Below are 24,860 nucleotides of genomic sequence, written 5' to 3'. Positions count from 1 at the left end.
TTTTTTTTTTTCATATTGCCAATTAAAAAAAAAGGGGGGGGGGTAAAATGCCAGAATGTCCAAAACAAGTCATGTAGAATTGTTTTATGTCATTTTAGCATTTACACTCTCTAGTCTTTTTTTTTTTTTTCTTTTTCTATTTTTAATTTTTAATTTTGAGAAACACACTTTATTCTTGATTTTTTTATTGTTTGGTTTGAGTGAAAAGGAAATGAAAAGAAAATGGGGATGTGGATGAAGTTTTTTACCCAGACCTGTTTTCTTTCCTTCTAAATTGGAAAGACAAAATGACATTGAGAAGAAAATATAAAATTATCCTTACATTTTTTATTACTATACTTTTAATGATAAAGACATAATTGTAATTTACTCTCTATTTTTCATTTTTTCCATCCTCTCTACCAAATATACGCATGATGAAAAACACAAATACTTTCAATCCTCCAACTTTAACATCGTCACAACCAAATAAATCACTCCAAAACACCGCTACCATCAAGTACCACCATGGCGACCACCAATGTAACCACACCGTAACCCCCATGCTATTACCACACCTATAACTCTATTCACCACCACTATACCTATATTAAATATTGATAACTTGATTAAAATACTAAATATTTATAGTAATTTTGATTTTAACCTTTAATTTTTAAAATTGTTGATTTAGATCTCTAATATTTGACACCATTTCTAATGTTGTAATTTCATCCATTTCAAAATTTCAATTAGTGACATGGACCTTGAAATATCCAAAAGAAATAGTAACTACTTTTTTCACAAACATTTTTTTTCCTAATTTCCTGAGCTTGCATTTTTCATAATGGTAGCGTAATAATAATGCACCGAGTTTAGTAATTCGTAGCAATGACGCTAAGTGGAGCGAGTTTTAGGTCACTCGTCACTCACTCTTCCCGCCCAAATCCCAAAACCCTCTCTCTCTCTCACACTCTCCTTTCTCTGCTAGCTTAGCTTAGCTAGGGTTCTTCAACTGCAATGGTCTCCATCGATGAGATCAATACCAAAATGATAGAATTACAAGACGAAGTTGAAGGCGAATGCGTCAACAACACCGACTTCTACTTCGATCAAATCGGCGAACCCCTCCCAATCAAACCCTCCGACTCCGACCCCATTTTCGATCTCCAAGCCCTTCCCTCTCAGCCACTCGCCGTCTCCGAACACCACCGCCTCATCTTCGTCGCGCACTCCGATGGATTCTGCGTCGCCAGAACCAAGGACGCTATCGATTCCGCCAAGTCCTCTCCTTCTTCCATTCAGGAATTGAGCATCGTTGATGTTCCGATTGGCAAGGTTCACATCTTGGCTCTCTCCACCGATAATTCAACCCTCGCTGCCTCTGTTGCTTCTCATATCCACTTCTTCTCCGTTTCTGCGCTTCTCAATCAGGTAATTCGCTTCAAATTCCTTAACACTTACATGCCTAAATTACATCTTATTGTTTCCGATAATGCACTGGTGAGAAAGCGCGAGGTGATTTGAGTTAACGGAATGAAAAAAATAACAGAGAGCATGACTTCTGATAGAATAACTTCATTGAATTTGATTCTCCTTTTTTTTTTTAGTTTGAGTTGCATTGGTCAATGTAGCCATGTGTTTGAATTCAATTGGGGAACCTAAGGTACTACCTTCACCTAAGGAACTGTACCTTTTGCTCAATAGAACGAGCGCTAACTAGAAGGATTCATAGCTGACCGAAAATTTTTGGGACTAAGGCTTGGTTTATGTTGTATGTTTTAGAATGCCTCTTGGGGTTCCATCTAAATGCACTTGTTTACTTCAATTTGTATTTAAGATTGTTATTCTCAGTGCCGTATGCTATGGTATTCATCGCGTTGTCAACTGAACTGAAAATTATATTTTTGTCAATTTTCATTTCCACTGCCCATTATGCAGGAAGTTGAACCATCTTTCTCTTGCTCTGTTGATGAAACGAGCTTTGTAAAAGACTTCAGATGGAGAAAAAAGTCAGAAAATTCTTATGTTGTTCTTTCGAATTCTGGGAAGTTATATCATGGAGCCGTGGATGGGCCATTTAAAGAAGTAATGGATAATGTTGATGCTGGTATGTGATATTTAATTGACTTTAATTCTCTGATATGGTTCACGTACAGTTTTCAGTAATTACTCTGTCAGACAAACACTTGCATCTTTGTCTCTCTAACGAATAAGTTACATTATTATCATGGGAGTGCTATTATGTTGCTACGGCTTTCATTATTTTAATGTAATCTGCAAGAACAAAAGTTTTGTTTTTTGTTTTTTGTTTTTGTTGTTTTTTAATTATTATTGTTAATTTGTTATGAATAGTTTTTTCCCCCTTTGAAAATGGGATAGGCAAGACAAGAGCAGTGACACAAAGTCTGCCTACCGAAAGTTTGTATAATATCTACCACTTAAAACTGACATGCAATATAAAATTATGCCTGCCTACTAAAGGTTAAATCTAAAAGCCGTTGATGATTTATATGGTTTTCATATCAACATTTTTTTTTGATAAGTAATATGACTTATATTCAACAATAAAAACGCAAACAGCCATTACAAGTGTTCATGATGGTGAACACAAAACAACAGCAAACAAAACAACAGAAAACAAAATAAGAGGAACAACTTAAGTGGCACTACTAAGGGTAGAAAAGAACTCCACAGCAGAAGAACAGTTTGAATAACCCCAGCACTTAGCCCATTCAAAAAGAGTATTTTGGCTGAGCGCTTGTAGCTGATCAAGCGTTCTCTCCAGATCCTCAAAAGAGCGCCGGTTCCTTTCCAACCAAACAACCCATATCAAACACCCAGGAACCATATTCCATACGTTTGAAGCATATTTTCCCAACCAATTACTCCAACAAGACACCAAACTCACCACATTATTGAAGGTAATGTGCAAAACTCTTCCATGGTCAAGTAGGCTGCCAGGCTCACCTGTGTAGTAGCATTAAGTCAAAATATAATTTGAAGTATTATCTATTGTTTTGTGATATTTCTTGTTGGAGTGTGTTTGCTCCTTTTAAGTGTTAGAGCAAGATTTATTGGAAGAGTGCTCTTTGTTTTTACCAATGATAATGAATAGGCACTTAGTAGCGTTGCTTTTTTAAGGGGTATCCAAAAGAGAGCCCGTATTTTGTATGTAAAATGGTCCTCATAGACATCTTATATATTGCTAATCTTAGAAATTTTGGGATATATCTGGAACCAATCAATGATTTCCTGGGAAATGTAATTTCAATGCTGGACATGAGTGATAGCTATCATCCTAGGGCCTCAGCATTTTAAGAGACCTCACCTCTGTACTTCATTGCATTTTCTACACTAGTCAATATGACACTTTTCCCACAGCACAGCACTGGGAATCACCTATCCCAATACCTTTTGAACTTTAAAGAAACCTCTGGATACATCAGTTACCAAATGAACAAGTAACAAATTGTTGTCCAATCTTTACATTAAAGCTGTGCTCCATATTAAAACTGAAAAATTCTCATCTTTAGGGGCATTGATTTATAGCTCCCCTTTCCCCCCCCCCCCCCCCCCCCCCCCCCTCTTTCTGATTCAGTTATTATTTCTGTATTTTTTTTTGTTCAGTTTATACAGTGACAAGAATGTCCTTGTAGTTTATGCCTTATCAGAATTCCTTGCATATACATGTCTTATTCTTTTAATTTTGTAGCATGTAAACTTTGATGGTTGGCATTTGTCAAAGGTGGCAAAACAAGTGGACTAATTCTTGGGAAATTGATTACAAAACGTGGAGAATAAGATCCATTACCTGAATTGCATTATCAATACATTTTGTTCTGCAGATTGCTGATTGATTTTTTTTTTCTCCATTTTTAGTCAAACTCTGCATGCAAACTTGATTTTTCTTACTTTTCTTTTTCAAACTAAATGTAGCTTAGAAATTTCCTTTGATTCTTGCGTGCTTGCGGAATTGGATAAACCCTTAAATCTTTAGAGCTGAGTTCGCATGTAAGTGGATGGAAAAATGGTTCTGCCTTAGTGGTGAGGGTGTTCCTAAACAAAGCTGAGTGATTAATGAGGGTTTGGAGCTAGTATGAGTTTATACTAGTGATTTATCAAAAACTCAGAATTAGTATGTAGTTGCCTAGATTATTCCTCAGGTTAGTTGTTGTTTAAAGGTTTTGTTTGCTGTGTAACTTCAGTTGTTGATGAACATAGCATGCTTAATTTTTCTATCAAAACCATGACCACGCTCTCCTCCCCTTTCTTTATGGTGGGAAGAGGTTCCACTTTCCATTTAATCTCATTGGCTGATGCTTAATTTTGATGTCTCTTGTTAAAGTATGGCCATTCTTCACATGTGGGTGAATGGAACAGTGCTTCTGCCTTAGTGTTGAGGGTGTTCTTAAACAAAGCTAAGTGATGGATAAGGGTTTGGAGCTGGTATGAGTTTGTACTAGAGATTTATCAAAAACTCGGAATTAATATGTAGTTGCCTTGATTATTCCTCAGGTTAGTTGTTTAAAGGTTTTGTTTGCTGTGTAACTTCAGTTGTTGATGAACATAACATGCTCAATTTTTCTATCGAAACCAGGACCTCACTCTCCTCCTCATTCTTTATGGTGGGAAGAGTTTCCACTTTCCATTTAATCTAAGTTTATTGTCTGATGCTTAATTTTAAAGTCTCTTGTTAAAATATGGCCGTTCTACTTCTTCCTTTTTATCTTATTTGATATTTTTCTTTAATTTTTTTTAACATTATTAAGCACTGAAACTAAAATATATCTTGAATAATTGCACCAGTGGATTCTATCAGGTGGGTTCGTCCAGATTGCATTATTCTAGGATGCTTTCGACTTACTGCAGATGGCCAAGAGGAAAATTACATTGTCCAAGTTATCAGAAACAAAGATGGCAAAATTACTGATGTTAGTAACTTGTTTCTGGATACAGACCAAAAATTTTATTTTAAGTTTTTTTTTTTTTTAAAAATAAATATAAGATGAGTTAACCATGTGTATTTCCTTTCTGCTGCTTAAGCTTTTGTTCATTACAATTGGGTTGCTGTAAGGGCCAATATAGTGGCCAAATTCATTGTTTGCGAAAGTAGAGATACACTCAAATATGTTTGTCTTTCAAGTTGGATTAAATAATTTCCATTAAAAAAAAAGTTGGATTAGATAATAATGAAAATTATTCTTGGGTTGAAATTTATCTACACTCATGTTGTGGTGGAGGCAGTACCTAGCTCTATAAGTTCAGCGTGGTATACCTTTCTTAAGGATGTCAAGGGTAGGGCTGCAAAACTATCTCCACCCCCCCCCCCCCCCCCCATTACCCCCTTCCCCNAAGTGATGGATAAGGGTTTGGAGCTGGTATGAGTTTATACTAAACATTTATCAAAAACTTGGAATTAATATGTAGTTCCCTTGATTATTCCTCAGGTTAGTTGTTGTTTAAAGGTTTTGTTTGCTGTGTAAGTTCAGTTGTTGATGAACATAACACGCTCAATTTTTCTATCGAAACCAGGACCTCACTCTCCTCCTCTTTCTTTATGGTGGGAAGAGCTTCCACTTTCCATTTAATCTAAGCTTATTGTCTGATGCTTAATTTTAAAGTCTCTTGTTAAAATATTGCCGTTCTTCTTCTTCCTTTTTATCTTATTTGACATTTTTCTTTAATTTTTTTAAACATTATTTGAGCACTGAAACTAAAATATATCTTGAATATTTGCACCAGTGGATTCTATCAGGTGGCTTCGTCCAGATTGCATTATTCTAGGATGCTTTCGACTTACTGCAGATGGCCAAGAGGAAAATTACATTGTCCAAGTTATCAGAAACAAAGATGGCAAAATTACTGATGTTAGTAACTTGTTTCTGGATACTGACCAAAAATTTTATTTTAAGATTTGTTTTGTTTTGTTTTTTTGTTTTTATTTATTTTAATATTAGATGAGTTAGTCATGCGTATTTCCTTTCTGCTGCTTAAGCTTTTGTTCATTGCAATTGGGTTGCTGTAAGGGCCAATATAGTGGCCAAATTCATTGTTTGCGAAAGTAGAGATACACTCAAATATGTTTGTCTTTCAAGTTGGATTAAATAATTTCCATTTAAAAAAAAGTTGGATTAGATAATAATGAAAATCATTCTTGGGTTGAAATTTATCTAAACTCATGTTGTGGTGGAGGCAGTACCTAGCTCTAAAGTTCAGCATGGTATACCTTTCTTATGGATGCCAAGGGTAGGGCTGCAAAACCCCCCCCCCCCCCCCCCAACTACCCTTTTCTCCATGGCAAGAGGGTGTTGGGGAGGTGGTAATTAGGATCATTGAGTTTAATGCCATTTGTGGTAGTTCAAGTTTATTCTTTTGATTTATGTTTACATTGCCATGTCCATGACTGCTGGAATCTCACAGATGTCTTCTCTAGCAAAATTTGAAGTTGAAGGATTTTTTTGATTTTGTGATCAACTTTTTTACCTATTCATGATTTATAATGGGCCAATCAAGTTTTCAACCCCCAAAGACTATCTTATAATACAAGTAATAGAATTAGGGCACTAACAGGGCAACCTTGTTCGCATGCCACTATTGAGAAAAATCTCATGCACTAAAATGTTCAGGGACTGCAAATTGTGGGGTCCCCAACTCGTCATGGTGCTACATGATAATAGTAGTTTTGCAAATGTATTGTATTTTCTTAGAAAGTATCAACTGTTGTTATGAACATTGATTTTGTGAAATCTTTCTTGTAGGCTTCTTTTGAGCCAGTTGTACTATCCTTCAATTATTTGTTTGAAGGTTTTTATGATGACATTTTACCCTTTGGAAATGGACCGCACTTATTCTTGAGCTATTTAGAACAATGGTATGTGTTGTTAATTTCATATCTGAAGTTTTTTTTTTTTTACTATTTGACATTTAGAATTAGGGGGAAAAAGTACTTTCCCCCCTCTATGTTTGGGGTAGTTCACAATTTCCCCCCTTATCTTTGAAACAAGCCAATTTTCCCCCTCTATGTTTGGAAAATGAGCAAATACCTCAAATCCGTTACTTTTTCAGTTAAATTCAGTTAAATCCAATGGAATCTTTTCAAGAAGCTATTAGTCATACACCACAAGGAAGAGAAAAGGTTGAAGATTGCATTGTTATTTTCTTGGATTGCATTTTTAATCGTTGTGTTTCTGTTGGATTTAACTGAAAAAAGTAATGGACTGGGGTATTTGCCCATTTCCCAACCATAGGCTGAGCACTTTGGTTCATATTGTTTCTGAGTACCTTTTTACATCTCAATTTATCAAAATTGACCATTTGCTTAAATTTTCTTTCCTTTACGTTCTTTATTCACAATTTTATACGCTACAAATATTTTTATTACTTTCTAATGAGTATTCATTTATATCAATTGTAATATTACCATATTATTCTATCTCGGAACGGTGATGGCTAACTTTTACATTTGTATGTTAGAACAGTGAGCTCGCAATTACTGCTAACAGGAAGAATACAGAGACGCTTATTGTTTTTCTTAGCTGGTCACTAGGTGATGAGCTCAATGAAGTTGCATTTATTGATATTGAACGAGAAAAATGGAAACCGAAGATTGGGCTTCAAGGTGTATTTTAGACTAAGAGCAAATGGATAAAGTGATTATTTCATTTTACATGATTCTTTTTTCCAATTAGGAACTATTAATCTGTCATATTTAGTTGTATATCCATTACATAAAAATTCACTTTCTACTAGGAAATTTGAGTTGCCTTTCTAATTCTTTAGGAACCCCCAAAGTCTTCTATTTATCCTCTAAAATGCTAGATTACTTGAAGATCCTACATAAACATTCGGTTGCTGCTACTTCAAAGGCCATTGTTTTTCTGAGCTAATGTGTCTACTCCATGGCCCTCATCATAGTGTTTAAATGACTGATTATTGCATCTATGATTAGGATTTTTGTACTGATATTTACTAGCATAAATGGCTTGCTAACCCAGTTTCTTCAAGTGCCTTGCTACTTCTCCGTCTTTCTTCTCTCTCTTATACTCACACACAAATAATCATGCACAATTACACACACATGCACAGATGTGTGTATTCATGGGCTTTTTGTGTCTTGTTGGTTATTTATTGGATTGACTTTATTTATGTTTGTTTCAGGACTGCGTTATCATTATTTAATTTAAGTTTGCTCATACGGACATTGTTTCAGATAATGGTGATGATAATTTGATCCTGGGGCTTCGTGTCGACAAAGTTTCACTCTATGAGAAAGTCAAAATCCAACGCATAGGGCTCTCACCATATTGCATTCTTCTATGCCTTACTCCGGAAGGAAAGCTTGTCGTGTTCCATGTGGCCAGGTAGTTCTCTGTGATGTGATGTGTTTCACATCTCCCTTAGTGTTAGTTATCATGAGGCTCATTTGTTATCATACATGTTGGTCTCTAAGTACCTTTAAGTGGCATTGTTTCAACAATTTCTGTGCAATGTTTGTCTATATTCCACATTAAATTAAGTTTTTATGTAGTACTAGAGAAACTGCAGTTCCACCTGAGGTTATTTCTGCCCCTTCTGAGGAGGAAGATGAGGTAGTGGATACTCATGCAGTAGTATCTGTACAATGTGATCTATCCAAATCTTCACTTGGATTGGACAAACCAGAATCAGAGCATGTGTCTTTGGGTTTTCGGTTCCAGGAGGGGACCGAAAAGGAACTTAACATGAAAGGAGTTGGTGAGATTTTTAAGAGAACTGATCCAAAGCCTTCTGATTCAGTGTCTGCGGTTGTTGCCAGTCCAGTATCCTTTAATGACAGTTTATTGAAGAACCGGAAAGTTGAATCCCAGCTAAATTCATTGTCCTTTGAAGCTGATAGACAACAAACTGTCCCTGTTACAAAGCTGTTCCAAGACACAGATGGTCAACCAATACAGCCTTCCAGCCAGCAAAGCACAAAATTAGACCAATCATCTAATAAAGATTCTTTTAACATGGTTAGTGACTTAAGCAAGACTGGAACTCAAAAAATTGGATCTAACCCTGCTTTTGGAGTAAATAGTCCAGCTGATATCCCTGGGCAATCAGATCATAAGAATTTATCAAATAGTGTTGGGACAAGCGAGGAATTTCTAGGAAATATTAGATCAACTAGCTTACAGAGTGCTTCATCTCAGTCACGGTCAAGTGGAAATTTTGTCTTTGCAAAAGACAGTAATGCAAGATCCTCACTTTTTCCTTCAGGTTCTATTCAAGGCAACCGAACTGAAAACTCTGGCCTTTCTTATGGTGCTTCAAATGTTTCTGGAGGCCTAGCTGTTAAACCTTTTCATTTAAAGGATTCCACTGGTACATCAACTTCAGTAAATTCTTCTGGTAGACCAGTTCATATTGGGGGACAGAGAACTTCAGTAGGGGCAGGGAATATTGAATCATCACCCTCTGTTCATAGCTTACAAACGTCTTCACAGGAAAAGTTTGCTTTGGGAAAGTATGGCAACCATAATGTACATCCTTCCAAGGAAAATTACAGGACTCAGCCCCCGTCAGCCATGCCGAATTCTGAACCAAACTCATCAAAACAATTTGGAAATGTAATGTACATGTCTTATTTCTTTCAAATTTGACTAGAATTTGAGTAAGAGTTGAGAGTTAGCTTTAGGGGGTAGCATTTTTTAAGACTAACACAAATGCTGTCCCAGCTATGACTGAGTTAAAGGTTGATTATGCTATGCTAATATGTTCACAAGTATGATAGGACATCCGTGCTAACTTTTTAAAAAGTTTTGGGATAATAGTCTTATTCTCAAGTCTAATTTATTTTTCTATCACCCCTTGGAAGACCCAATTCCTCTTACTGTTCCTTTTTTCTCTTCACTCCAGATAAACGAGCTGACCAAAGAGCTTGATACACTTTTGGAATCTATAGAAGCCGAGGGTGGTTTCAGGGACGCCTGCACCATCAATCAGAAAAGTTCCGTTGAAGCATTGGAGGAAGGCATGAGGACACTTTGTGAGAAATGCGGAATATGGAAGGTAGTGTTTCATATTTGACTCAATTTTGGTAGGTGAGATCGTAAAATGTTTTTTCATTTAAAATCTAATAAATACAAAAGACATATCTTTTCTATTCCTATTTTTATATTTGCAAACTAAAAAAAAAAAGTATAGAAATATGTCAACTAGATGTGTATACATATAAGGGCATAAAGGTAAAAACATACATTTTCCCTTTCCCTTCCATTTGCAAAACAAAAAAAGGATATATATCTGTTCTTTTTTTCTTTCCATTCCTCCCTATATCCAAACACACCCAAGGGAAAATATTTTTCTTTCCTTTTGCTTATCCTTTCCCTTCTCTTTCTGTAGGTGAAACCAAACATATTTTTTAAGTGGAATATAATGGGAGAGGAAAAATTCTTCAGTCTTGTTGTTTCGATTAGACCTCAAGGGAGATAGCTTTTGCAAGATAAAGTGAGATGGCAGTGGCCTAATAAAAGTCAGCCCAAACCTAAAAACAATTACTTGGGAATGATTTTAGGAAAAAACCTCAAAGTAACTTAAACCCCCCTTTTCAAAAAAAAAAAAAAAAAAAAATTCTAGTATAAAAAAAATAGTTACTTTAAGCAGAGCTAAAAGTCTTACAACAATAAAGGTCCCTTTGGATCTAGCGAATCTAGGAGATTGTGGAAATCATTAGACAAGGGACTAGATGAAGTAAAAAGTACTTGTATGTGTTAAAATTTTTGCTGAACATTGGCTTTAAAGGGAACTTGGGAATGCCAAATGCTCTTAATCAGACTGTCGATGAGAGAGGATGGAATTTAGAAAACACATACGTGTGTGTGTAAGAGTCAGTCAATGTGGATATGTATGACTCTAATTTCTATTACATCCCCCCCGTTTAAGTTAATAAAGCAGCTCTAGAAGCTTGTCCGTGTTAACTGTCTCTCAGTCTTTCATATATTATCTGAACCTGGGAAACAAGATGGTTTCCCGCATCATTTTGGTTATGAGAAACTAGACTCTCTGTCTTTTGCTGTATTAGATTCACTAGATAGCCAATGCTTTTTAGAGTTTTCTAAATACTCTCTCCAATATTGCATTTGCCAACCTCAAGATGGATGCGTTTAGAAGACAAGCCTAAATTGATTTTTAGAATCTTACTTGTCATGAGGATTTATTTTTAAAGAATAAGGCCTTAGAAAGGGAAGCAGAAGGTTGTTTCTAAATACAGAACCTGAAGTTGCAGATGCAGAAGCTTTTAGATGGGCTGTTGTGATATCTAGGCAGTTACAACTGAACAAAGTGTGTTTTGCTGGGGTTTCTAAGCTGTGTGTTGAAGCTATAATTCCAAAGGTGGAGTTGCTAGTTGGCAATCTTCAGCTGTTAATCTGGGATTTCTCTGAATCCCTTGTTACCATTTACAAGAGAAATGCACATATTTCACTTTGCTAAAAGATTCCTCGACACTTCTAATTTTAACTTGTATTAAACCCCAGTGAAATTGAAAATAATAAAGTGAAGCTGGTGAGGGAGTTTGATAAGAGTAGCATCTTTCTGTAAAGATGCTTCTCCAAAGACCTAGCCACACACACCCAAAAAAAAAACCCTACAAATTTTTTTAACATACAACCCAAAGGTCAGTCAGAACCTAACAAGTAAAAATAATTTTATTAGGTAAAGAATCTCCTAGAACTGGTATGTAAAGGCATTCTACATGCGATTCATGTATTAAGCAAAAGATTGCAAGTATAGTTCCTTCCTAAATATTTGTCTCATAACCAGCTGGAAATATCTCAAAATATTTGTCTCATACTACAACTGGAATGAGGACACTTTACAAATGATCAAGTTGTCAGTTGTGGTGGTAAATTATTGGTTTCTCTCAAAATGGGTATGAGTTTACATGAGTTGGTGAATTGGTAATCATTGAAGCAAACTTCTTTGCTGACTTCTGGTAGTTGGATCAGGGCTTTGCTGACTTAAAAAAAAAAAAAAAAAAAATTGGATTAGGGCTTTGCTGAATAGAATAATTTTCCTTTTCATTTGTTTTGCTCTTGATGGTATTGTTTCACACAAACTCTTCTTCCAGTTGTCTGACTGTACATATCACAGTGAACATTTTCCTTGTGTTTGTAGTACATTGTTCGTAGAGCTGTTCATATTTGGCAGATTATTAGCTATATAATTTTGTTCGTGTGTAACTTACAATAAAAAATATTTATATTCAACTTGTTTGAATTTTAGATAATTTCCCTTTTGGTATAACATATATGCTTTCTGTTGCTGTAATTCTGAAATTCTGTCACTGATATTTGAATTTTGGTTTTCTCTGGACTTTTTAGAGCATAATGGATGAACGACTTGGTGAGATCCAAAATCTTCTTGATAAAACTGTACAAGGTATTGTTCTGTTGGAAAATGCATCATTGGAATTAGCAGTATTTTATTTATTTTTTATTGATTTCGGAACCTGAAGAGAGATATATTAGATATTGTTATAACATCAACTAGAGGGGTCCTGGCAATAAGCTCTAGCTCAAATGGCATCTCTTCCTCTTGTAAAGTAATGTGGAGGGTGAGATCATGAATTCAAGATCCATTGGGAGATTGTAATTACCAATTAAAAAAAGAAAAAGAAAAAGAGGGGTCCTAGCATGGTCAAATCTAAGGTTCTCACTATCTCCTAACAGTACAAGTGCATCTAATGCGGTTGTATTACAGTGCTGTAATATTTTCTCTAGCACTCAGATAAATTGTGTGGAAGCTTGTGTTAGAGATGAAATTATGGTTCTTGAAAATTGTGATATGGAATAATGATGGTAGTGTATTAAAATGGAATTACTTGGAAAGGAGTATGTCAAAAACATTGTCAAGATGTGAAAAAAGATAAGGAATGTGTCATAAAGTTCAAAAATTACAACACACTGTCAAGGAAGTGGTTTCTCTGAAACCTTAAATAAGGTTTCCCATAGTATCAGAGTTGAGAAGGCCTGAGGTGGACTTTGCTCTGGGGAGAAGAGATGAAGGTGGACAACTAGCTATACCTATTAAGTTCTTGGTAATTGATCGGTCTGCACCAGTGTGCTTGAAATTCCTTATGACTTCCGCGTTGATGTTCAATGAGTTCCAGATACATTAGGCCCTTTACAATTATTACTCTATAATCATTTTTACAGTTTCTTTTAAGAACTGAGTTAATTCTATGTGATATTTTATTATCTTTAGATAAACTATATTTCCTCCCATAGGTTTTATGAGGTAGTAGAGACCTACCTCTATTTCGAAATGAATGTCCTGTTTAACTTTTAATTTGTGTGGCACTTTCCCTTCCATTCAGCACCATTGATGTAATTTGAAGACAACATCGTCCCATAATATCTCAATACCTAAATTTCTCTTGTTTGTTACAAATTGATTTAACTTACTGATAATTGTCTGACTGACTCAGTTTTGGCAAGGAAAATATACATGGAAGGCATTGTTAAGCAAGCTTCTGATAGCCGACATTGGGACCTCTGGAATCGCCAGAAGTTGAGTTCTGAACATGAGATGAAGCGTCGTCATATATTACAAATGAGTCAGGTAACCTTTCAGTTATTTTACACTAGACATAGACGTTTACTTCCTGAGTTTTCAATAAAATTTTGTATCTTTCTCCCTGTCCCAGGATTTGACCAATCAATTAATTGAATTGGAAAGGCATTTCAACAACCTTGAACTCAATAAATTTAGTGAAAAAAGTGGATCTCATGTAGGTTGGAGAGCTCAACAGAGTAAATTTAGGCCTTCAAGGTATGATAAATGCAATTTGTTGTCTTTTGTTTAGGAAATACAATTGATATCATCCTACTTCAATGTAAATTCCAAATTTTACTTCCAACTAAAGAATGGCCATCTTCACATCGATCAATATATTGTATACTTTGAGGATGCCAATAGCAGGGTAAATTCACAAGGCTATTTAGTTTTAGCTCTCTGAACCTAAGTGGATTAATTTCTAATTTTTGCCTAAGCGACACATTCTTGTTGCAGACAGACTCCGTCCTTGCATAGTTTACACAGCACAATGAGTTCACAATTAGCAGCTGCTGAGCAACTTTCTGAATGTCTGTCAAAACAAATGGCAGTTCTAAATATAGGAGCACCTGTAAAACAACAGAATGTAAAAAAGGAGTTGTTTGAAACAATCGGGATCCCCTATGATGCCTCATTCAGCTCTCCAGATGCAACAAAAGTTAGGGATACCCCTTCAACTAAGAAACTCTTGCATTCTTCTGGTTCTACTGCTGCTAAAGATGAGTCTCGGAGAAAACAATTGAGTGCTAAGAAGAGTTCTGAACCAGAAACAGTGAGGAGAAGGAGAGACTCATTAGATCGGGTAATATTTCCTGACTGTTTCTATATTTTGTTTCCCAAAAAATTAAATAAGCCACTTTAATCATTATATGTTGTACTCCTTGCCAATTGATGCTCACTTTTAGAGCTCAACTTTGTCTGGCTGATGTTAGTTAGACTTTGAAGGCCAAATCTTTACCAAATTTGCGAAAAGAATCTGCTGTTGTTATTGATGTGATTGACTAGCATATTGTTTTGTCACTAGTTATATATAGAGTTTGTTTAGATTATTCTGCTTGTATTTGGTGATTTCCTGCAAAGAAGAATAATAGAAACATCTCTCTTCAGGTGAAAAGCATTAGTACTTTTAACAATGTTATACTTCTTGTATCGTTTTCTATCTATCAAGGGAGACATATTTAGATGTATGCACTTAGGGATATGTAGAATGAAGGTGAGAATCTCTTGAATAGATAACTCAATCCTCTCATTTCTCTTAATTTTCGAACTTGGGTAAAGTTCAAGTTAATTTTAGCAATTTTCCCAAGCAGTTATGTGTAAGAAAATCTTTGCTTCTCACCAATTAGTGCTGAACAATCAGACTGACAAGTTTTTTCCGATAACCTGCATGCAGAGTTGGGCTAAGTTTGAACCTTCAAAAACAACTGTTAAACGGATTCTTTTGCAAGAACACCACAGGGCAAGCATGAATGGGTCATCCTTTCTAGTGGATAAGCAGCATTTTAACCCTCACACGCTTAATGTTTCAGCAGCTGAGCGCCCACTGGTTCGCATAACCCCTTCAACCTATTCGTCTCAAGACAAAGGTCAGCCAAACCAAGTGAAAACCACAAAGTTTTTTTGACTTACGGTTAGAAGCTTAGTAAGAAACAGTGGCTGATCATTGCTCTTCTATTTGAATTGTGTATTCTGCAGGCATTAAGGATACATCTACAAAACAAGCCTCTAAGAACCCAATTCAATTCACTCGGGCGAATGAGCTTCCAGCACCATCACCATCTGTGGGGCTAAAGTTTCCTACATTGCAAACAGACAATGTTTCAGCATTGTCATTTCTGTCAGCGTCTGAATTTTCACCTGTAATAGGAAAAGATCGCACGAGGGAAACTCGCGATATCACCATAGGACATTCCTTCAGCGAAAAAACTTACAATCCTGGTTCAGTTCCATTAAATGAGGCCAAGTCTATGGTGCAGTCTGAAACTAACCAACATCAAAAGCCATCGATATCCACAATGTTCCCCACACAAACAGTGTCATTGCTGAAGAAATCCAGTGAAATGTTTAATTCAAGTAGCAAAGAAGCTACGCTTACTTCCACAATTGGAACTATTAAGGATAAGGCTTCAACTACAAAAAGTTCACTTTTTGAATCTGGAGAAAATTATGACTCTCCATTCTCTTCCACATTTGGTGTTTCTGCAGTGCCCACCCTGAGTGGAAAATATCAGTTTCCTGCAGGCAAAAGTGAGCCTGGTGAAAATGTGCTAGTTTCGTCTACATCTTTGGTACTTTCAGCTCCATCATCTCCAATGATCAAGTCAATGACAGCTCCTCAATCCTCATCAGCTACTCCAACCTTTTTATCTTCAATGCCCCTGAGCAGACCTTTCACCACTTCTAATGCAAGTGCAGATGCTATCCTAACAGTGCCAACATCCTCATCATCAGCTTCCCCTTCTTTAATTACCTCTTCCTCTGGCTCCTTTTCCTTGCAGGCTTCTAAAACATCAGTGCCCTTATCTACTCCAATATCCGAGTCTCCTAAAACAGAGCTTCAACCTCCTACAGCCAAATCTAGTTTGAAAACAGATAAGGATGCTAGTAAACAAGTATCATCTCTTCAGTCTGAGCCTCCCAAAGGTGAAATTGAATCGAAGCTTGAACCTTCAGTAACAACTGACCCTACAATTGAAATTTCAACCAGTCTGACATCTGGAAGCCAGGCCAGTTTCAGTAACATGGCAAACCTTGCACCTAATGTGACATTGAATGCTCAACCAGCACAGCCATCTACTGTACGTGTTCTATTCCCAACACCACTCCCAACTTCTGGAAGCACAACTGGAGAAAAAAATGAAAGTTTGGATGTTGCAGAAACAGAAGAGGATGTGATGGAGGAGGAGGCTCCTGAGACAAGTAACACAGCAGAACTTAGTTTGGGATGCCTTGGTGCATTTGGTATTGGCTCAACCCCTACTGCAACTGCTCCAAAATCAAATCCATTTGGTGGTCCATTTGGTAATGCATCATCAAGTCCGATGAGCTCAGCATTTGATACGACGGTTCCTAGTGGACAGCTGTTTCGTCCTGCATCTTTTAGCTTCCAGTCTCCCCAGTCTTCACAACCATCTCAACCAACAAATTCGAGTTTATTCTCTGGTGGTTTCAGTACTGGAACAACAGCTCAAGCTCCAACTCAAACTGGGTTTGGCCAGCCAGCACTGGGTTCCGTTCTTGGGTCTTTTGGACAATCAAGACAGATTGGCACCAGTCTACCAGGTACAGGTTTTGGATCTCCCGGTGGTTTTGGTGGTGGCGGCTTCACTGGCACCAGTTCCCCTGGTGGGTTTTCAAGTGCTGCTACTGGTGGTGGCTTTGTTGGTATATCATCTACCGGTGGTGGGTTTGCTGGTGTGGCTTCAGGGGTTGCTGGATCTGCAAGTGTAGCTTCAGGTGGTGGGTCTGGGGGATTTTCTGGTGGTGGATTTGCCGGTGCTCCCTCAGCTGGTGGTGGATTTGGGGCTTTCAACAGCCAACAAGGAAGTGGTTTCTCTGCTTTCAGTGGAAGCACAGGAGGAACTAGAAAACCTACGGAGCTCTTCACACAGATTAGAAAATAGTTTTATAGGGTTATGGCTAAAAACTCGTTGGAAGCTTAATTTGATCACAAAAGTCTCATTCCAATGAAGGCAGTTACTTGACAACCACCTAAAAGTGGTAAATGATAGATTCATTGGGTCATTGGCTGTTGATCTTATCATGATATGTGTCATAAGATTCCTAATAATGTACATTGATATAAACTTCCAATAGGTTAAAGTTTTTTTGTTTTTTTATTATTTTTAAACACAAGTGTAGTAGCAAGTAGCAAGTCAAACTAATTTAGCTACTCCTAAGTGTGACCGGTGGTTGTCCCCTTTTTTCCTTGCATGACAGTACCTGTACCGAAGGAGACCATGCAAAGTCAGGTGATTAGCCATGTTGTTTGGTAGGATCAGTAGTAAGTTCAATGTACACTTCTCTAGTGTTTCTTATTGATGAACGACCAAAACATGCATAGTTGAAAAGTGAGCTCGTCTGAATAAGAACAGATCAAGTCATTTATTCATCAAAGTTGTTTTGCCATTGTTAGTTTGTAACAGTTATTTAGTTATTGGGATTTGGTACGTAGAGAATGAGATCGTAATAGTAGCTGATATATAATGTAATTAAGGTGCTCATCAAACAGCAAAGGCTTGTGGGCCCCCTGGCTCTAATTTGAGTCTACCAAATGCAGCCCATATGTGCACCGATGTGGAATGCGTATGAAGCATGAACCTACGTTTGCATGGAGTATGGAGTTTCGAGAGTATTTGTTAATGTGGGGTGGGTTTCGTGGGGGAGCCATGCAGGTGCTAAACTTCAAACCCAGGACAAAAGCCTTTTAAGCAGCTTCTCTACAAAATTCTGTCCTAATCTATTTCCTAAACTATCCCAAGCATTAAGCAATTGACAATGACAATGCACATGTGGCTAACAAAATTGAGAAGCTGCAAAGGGATTTTTTGTGAGGTGATTCTAAGATTCGTTTGTTGGGATGGGATAAGGTGTGTATACCTATTGCCAATGATGGTTTAGGAATTAGGAAATTAATCACTTTCAATAAAGGCCTACTAGGGATGTGGCTTTGGTATTTTGGGGTCGAGGAGATTTGGCTTTGGAGGAGGGTGGTAGTTTTGAAATTTGGGAAAAATCTTTTGGGGGGGGGGGGGGGGGGGTACTCTTACTATAAAACAAAGACCAAAATAAAAACATCACATTGAACAAACATATTGAGAGTAACATTCCTACAGTCTAGAGAATGGCAACCATAAAACAATTTATAACAAACATGATCAAATGCCCAACTCAAATAATTTTAAAATATATATATATATATATTTAATAGTTTTAAGACCATGAAAACTCAATCTCGTTCATAATGAAAACTCATAATTGAACTACGTTTTTTTTTTTCCTAATAATGAGATGGGAATAAAAAAAAGAAAAAAAAAAGAATAATACAAATAGCAGAACTCATTTTCAGTTTATACCCTTTGGACTTGGGCTACCAATGTTCACCTCTCATCTGCTTTAGTTTCGTTTGCAAGCTCTAGAGTCATTATCTATCTCTTGCGCTCACTTGATTGGGTTTTGGTAGACGAACTTGAGCCATGACCAAAAGAACGGAAAAAACACTCAAGAAACTATCGCATTGAAAGCCATACCGATCAATTTGTAAACAGAGAACAATTGAAAATTTATAGAAAAAAATGAGAGGTAAGGAGGTGAGGGAGGTTGCAATCTATCGGTGACTATAAAAATTCCATATAATAGCAACATCTCAAGAGTCTGGGTTAATGGAAAGACACATGATAGATGTGGAGATAAAGTATTAGTGACTATAAGAATTCCATATAATAGCGGCATTTCAAGAGTCTGGGTTAATGGAGAGACACACGGTAGATATGGAGATAAAGTATTGGCGACTATAAGAATTCCATATAATAGCAACATCTCAAGAGTATGGGTTATGGGTTAATGGAGAGACACGCGATAGATATGAAGATAAAGTAACACCTGAATTTAAAAAGAGACTCAATAAATGGCAATCGATAAAACAAAAAATAAAATAATAAAAAAAAATAAAATAAATGATGACACGGTGTTGATGTGGCTTAATTGGAGCGTAACAACATTAAACGCTACGCTTCAGCTTTTAGTAATATATAAATTTGTTTTATCATAAATTAAGTGGTTCTTCTTCCGTTGTTTTTCCATGGGAAAGGTATTTGGAAAGTTAAAGCACCTGGGCATGTCTCTTTCTTTGTTTGGACAACCGCATGGGATAGGATTCTCATGGGCAATAATTACATTGTGGAAAGGTTTATTGGCTGTAGAGTTTTGTCTTTAGAACTTTTGGGATTTCGTGGGTTCCTTCACGTTTGGTGGCAAGTTTTCCATTTGGTTGGTGGAATTGGTTGGAGAAGTACTCATCTAACATTTGGAATTTAGTTCTGTTGTGTTTGATGTGGTGTATTTGGAGGGAATGCAATCAGCGGACTTTTGAGGACTTAGATAGATGTGATGACTAGCTGCTTGCTCTCTTTTCTAATTCCCTTTTTGATTGGTCTTGGACTTGGGGACTCACATCTAGTGATTCTCTCCCTTTGTTTCTTAACTCTCTCTTTCTTTGTAATTAGTTCTTCTTTTATGTTTTTGCTTTTCTCTCATTTTTTGTACTTTTTGATTTGTTTTGTGCTTCTCTGCATATAGCAATTTTTTGAATATACACCTTTCTTACTTACAGAGAGAGAGAGAGAGAGAGAGAGAGAGAGAGAGAGAGAGAGAGAAGGGTACTATCATATTAAGCTATCTTATTAATCACAAAGGAACCCCCAAATCAGAAGTCTTCATTATCCATTTGAAGCAACCTGGATTTGATGGGGGGTTCATTATGACAACTAATGATGATGCAATTTAAATATGCAAAAGCATTAGGAGAAAAATGATAGCATATAAGAGGACAATGTTTAACTTGCCTCTACTCGAAGTTTCAAAGCCTCCCCGCCAGGAATTTCTCGCAACCCATCCATCAAATCTAAAACAAAATGTAATAACAAAATAAGTACACCGTGCATGATACAAGGAGCTCAAGAAATAAAAAGATTAAAGACGAGAAGTTTTCTATTAGGTTTAACTTGAGGGTGAGGCCTAATTTGAATATTCCATGTTTCTTGGAAATAGGCAGCCACTGCTTTGGAACCTTTCACTTTCTTAAATTCCAAGCATCGCCTTTAATTTTAGGAAGTGTTACTATTAGCTATAGTTATGGGCTTATGGCCCATGGGTCCTATCATGAGTTCACTTATTGCTTTCTTTCTTTCTCTCTTATTTTCTTTAGTTATGAGACACAACTAGACCGAAACAAAGCCATTAACAACACCAATCAATCCGTAAAAGAAAATGCAAAAGTTACTACACATTTTACTACAAAATGTTTACAAACTAACATGGCAATGAATGTGATTGGTAGACTTCAACATAATAAATGAACGTTAGAGTTTCAGTTTATTTTGTTTTATTTTATATTTTGTGTGATTGAAGACACATTAGTTTGTAAGAGTTATGTAGTAGAATTTGTAGTATCCCTAGCATCACTCATCCACAAAATCCTATTAGCAAAACCTAACTCAACATTCCACCCCTTGAAAACCCAAAAGCTCCAAAGCTTTCAATGTTGATCTTGGAATGTTGTTCACAGTTCTCACCACAGCCACCAAGACTTGCTTCCATACTTTTTTTTGAACCCTGCTTCCATACTTTTTTTTGAACCCTAAGCCATAGCCATTTTGTTACACCATTAAAAGCACAAACCTCTAGTATTTCTTTCTTAACCTTTTCCCACCATTTTCCCCTCTAGCCAGTAACCCTACATAAAGCATCCTAATTTGCAGCTGCCTGAAAATTCCTGCACCCTCCAATTTGACTTTTGAAATTATTCCAATTGAAGAACTTTTTAATCCTTAACCTTGTAGTGGACAAATCCGAAAATCTAAAGCCACTATTAGCCAACCTATATTGAGCACAGCAAAACTAAACTCCAAATAATAAGCCATCCTACATCAGCTGCATCAGCTAGTGCATTAAATATAAAACAAGTGAACATTATACACCACATATTCCCAACATCAAGACCACCCCCCCCCCCTCTCTCTCTCTCTCTCTAAAGAAACAGAAAAGGACAAACAAAATCACCTAGAAAGAGAGGGAAAATAGGAACAAATAGCCGTGTACCTATTTAAGGGAACTTAAATCACTTCTTCTACTTGAGCTCAGTATGGCCTTACTTCATATCCTTTTCAGCAAGTTATGCCCTTTCAAGCAATTTTTTGCTCTCCTTCATTAGATCAACTGAAATGTTATACTCCTTTACATTCTTCTCTGCTTTAACAAACTGTGCCTGCATATGTATTCATAGCCACCAATTAGTTANTGTTCACAGTTCTCACCACAGCCACCAAGACTTGCTTCCATACTTTTTTTTGAACCCTGCTTCCATACTTTTTTTTGAACCCTAAGCCATAGCCATTTTGTTACACCATTAAAAGCACAAACCTCTAGTATTTCTTTCTTAACCTTTTCCCACCATTTTCCCCTCTAGCCAGTAACCCTACATAAAGCATCCTAATTTGCAGCTGCCTGAAAATTCCTGCACCCTCCAATTTGACTTTTGAAATTATTCCAATTGAAGAACTTTTTAATCCTTAACCTTGTAGTGGACAAATCCGAAAATCTAAAGCCACTATTAGCCAACCTATATTGAGCACAGCAAAACTAAACTCCAAATAATAAGCCATCCTACATCAGCTGCATCAGCTAGTGCATTAAATATAAAACAAGTGAACATTATACACCACATATCCCCAACATCAAGACCCCCCCCCCCCCCCTCTCTCTCTCTCTCTCTAAAGAAACAGAAAAGGACAAACAAAATCACCTAGAAAGAGAGGGAAAATAGGAACATGTTCAAAATTGGTGATGAACCACTTTGCTTTCCTTTTGCATCATCTCACTCACTACCTAGCTAAAGAAGATCACACGTTAAATAAAAATCACTATCAAACAACAATGTACTTGAACAGAATTTTTAGGCTTTTATTATTTTCTTTCTTTCCAGGAGTTTTAAACATCTAGAAGTGGAAACTTACAAAGGTCACAATAAGAAATAGAACATCTTCTGTCTTATGGGAATTTATTCTATATTTTCTACTTTACAACCATATATAAGTCCTTCTTTTTATAACTAAGAACATGATATGGTGAAACAGAAATTTTTTTAATAGGTAAGTCACACAAGCACCCTTACCCTTGACCATTCTTATTGGCGCAAGACAAAGCCTTATATTGGATACACGAACATTTCGATGTAGATCTTAGGAATTCAACACTAAATTATATTTCTTGATGAGATCTTGAAGGATTCTTGAATATTAGATGTTTTAAGGGTTAGGTAGATTTAGGTTATAAAAGATTGGATTTTGAATGTGTTTCATGACTCTTTGGTAAAATAGTGAATAGAGTGAAAAATGAGTTTAGATTGGAGAAGGCAATCAAACCCTCAAACTTAAATAAGGTGTTGGATTTTATAACAATCAATCTCACTATTTCTTGCTTTTATTGAATACATAAAGACTTTTTTATATCATTGTTACACCTAGAGAGGGTAGGATCTAAATAACTTTTCCTTTGAAAGACAAGTACTCCCAATAATAAAGAAGCGTAATTAAGAACTTCTAAATTAAAACCATAGACATATTTTAGTTAATGGTCATATAGTTATCTATATTAATATTGAAATACATGAAGCCTAGGACCAGGGTTCTGAGTACTAAACTAAGTTGCAATTGCAAATTATGTGGGGAGATACTGAAACAGTTATCTATAGTATTCATAGGCGAAGGAAGCATCTATTTGAATTTAACTGAAAGATACCTTAAGGATCGATTTAGATTTAGACAAAACTCTTAAGGATCGATTTAGATCAGATTTACGAGGCAACAGTAGCATATGCAACTAATTTAAAAGTACATGATAAAAGTTATCTATCCTTTAAAAAAGAAAAAAAAAAGTTGTCTAGACTGATCAAGAGTTCATTATTCAAAAAGACATGCAAGGAACCAGACATCACCTGAATAATGCACTTACACACATGTACGTAGGAGGTTCAACAATCCAACAATACAGCTGATTACACTTTAGCTTAAAGTCTCTAACTTCATAAAGTACAAATATAAAGGGAGTGAATTGTGAAAGTGAAAAATGGGTAAAGAGGAAAGTTAGTCGGTGAAGTGACCTGTAAAGTGTGGAGATGAGTGGAAGAGTTCTGATGAAAAAACTTTGCCTATTCTCTAATCTTTCTAATTCAACTTTCAGTTAAAAATAAACCTCCCCACTCCCCCCTCCCCCCCAAAAAAAAAAAAGCAGAGGCATATATATATGTTGCTAATTTGGCTTGGTATTTCTTCTTGTTCTTGCTCCTCCCGCCAAAACCAACACTTTTCGACTGAACTGAAAATTATATTTTTGTCAATTTTCATTTCCACTGCCCATTATGCAGGAAGTTGAACCATCTTTCTCTTGCTCTGTTGATGAAACGAACTTTGTAAAAGACTTCAGATGGAGAAACAAGTCAGAAAATTCTTATGTTGTTCTTTCGAATTCTGGGAAGTTATATCATGGAGCCTTGGATGGGCTGTTTAAAGAAGTAATGGATAATGTTGATGCTGGTATGTGATATTTAATTGACTTTAATTCTCTGATATGGTTCACGTACAGTTTTCAGTAATTACTCTGTCAGACAAACACTTGCATCTTTGTCTCTCTAACGAATAAGTTACATTATTATGATGGGAATGCTATAATGTTGCTACGGCTTTCATTATTTTATTGTAATCTGCAAGAACAAAAGTTTTGTTTTTTGTTTTTGTTGTTTTTTAATTATTATTGTTAATTTGTTATGAATAGTTTTTTCCTCCTTTGAAAATGGGAAAGGCAAGACAAGAGCAGTGATACAAAGTCTGCCTACTGAAAGTTTGTATAATATCTACCACTTAAAACTGACATGCAATATAAAATTATGCCTGCCTACTAAAGGTTGAATCTAAAAGCTGATGATGATTTATATGGTTTTCATATCAACATTATTGAAGGTAATGTGCAAAACTCTTCCATGGTCAAGTAGGCTGCCAGGCTCACCTGCGAAGTAGCATTAAGTCGAAATATAATTGGAAGTATTATATACTGATTTGTGATATTTCTTATTGGAGTGTGTTTGCTCCTTCTAAGTGTTAGAGCAAGATTTATTGGAAGAGTGTCTCATTGTTTTTACCAATGATAATGAATAGGCACTTAGTGGTGTTGCTCTTTTAAGGGGTATCCAAAAGAGAGCCCTTATCTTGTATGTAAAATGGTACTCATAGACATCTTATATATTGCTAATCTTAGAAATTTTGGGATATATCTGGGACCAATCAATGATTTCCTGGGAAATGTAATTCCAATGCTGGACATGAGTGATAGCTATCATCCTAGGGCCTCGGCATTTTAAGAGACCTGACCTCTGTATTCCATTGCATTTTCTACATAAGTCAATATGACACTTTTCCCACAGCACAGCACTGGGAATCACCTATTCCAATACCTTTTGAACTTTAAGAAACCTCTGGATACATCAGTTACCAAATGAACAAGTAACAAATCGTTGTCCAATCTTTACA

The 24,860-nt window shown here is 36.3% G+C and overlaps 1 protein-coding gene across 1 annotated transcript; it reads left to right on the top strand.

Moving 5' to 3' along the window:
- The first annotated feature begins 808 nt into the window (after positions 1-808).
- LOC112015362 (nuclear pore complex protein NUP214) lies at positions 809-17,676 on the top strand. Its single transcript, XM_065764392.1, has 14 exons — positions 809-1,413; positions 1,921-2,089; positions 5,713-5,849; positions 6,741-6,853; positions 7,461-7,600; positions 8,192-8,342; positions 8,510-9,572; positions 9,862-10,014; positions 12,327-12,384; positions 13,433-13,566; positions 13,652-13,776; positions 14,017-14,362; positions 14,954-15,146; positions 15,256-17,676. The coding sequence occupies exons 1-14, from the start codon at positions 1,000-1,002 to the stop codon at positions 17,181-17,183; spliced, it is 5,124 nt and encodes a 1,707-aa protein (XP_065620464.1). The 5' UTR covers positions 809-999; the 3' UTR covers positions 17,184-17,676.
- Positions 17,677-24,860: the final 7,184 nt, after the last annotated feature.

This window comes from Quercus suber, unplaced genomic scaffold (genome assembly GCF_002906115.3).
Source record: "Quercus suber isolate HL8 unplaced genomic scaffold, Cork oak 2.0 scaffold_555, whole genome shotgun sequence".
In the NCBI taxonomy this organism is placed as follows: domain Eukaryota; kingdom Viridiplantae; phylum Streptophyta; class Magnoliopsida; order Fagales; family Fagaceae; genus Quercus; species Quercus suber.
Note: the sequence above shows the minus strand (reverse complement) of the source record. Positions and strands in the feature narration are given on the sequence as shown.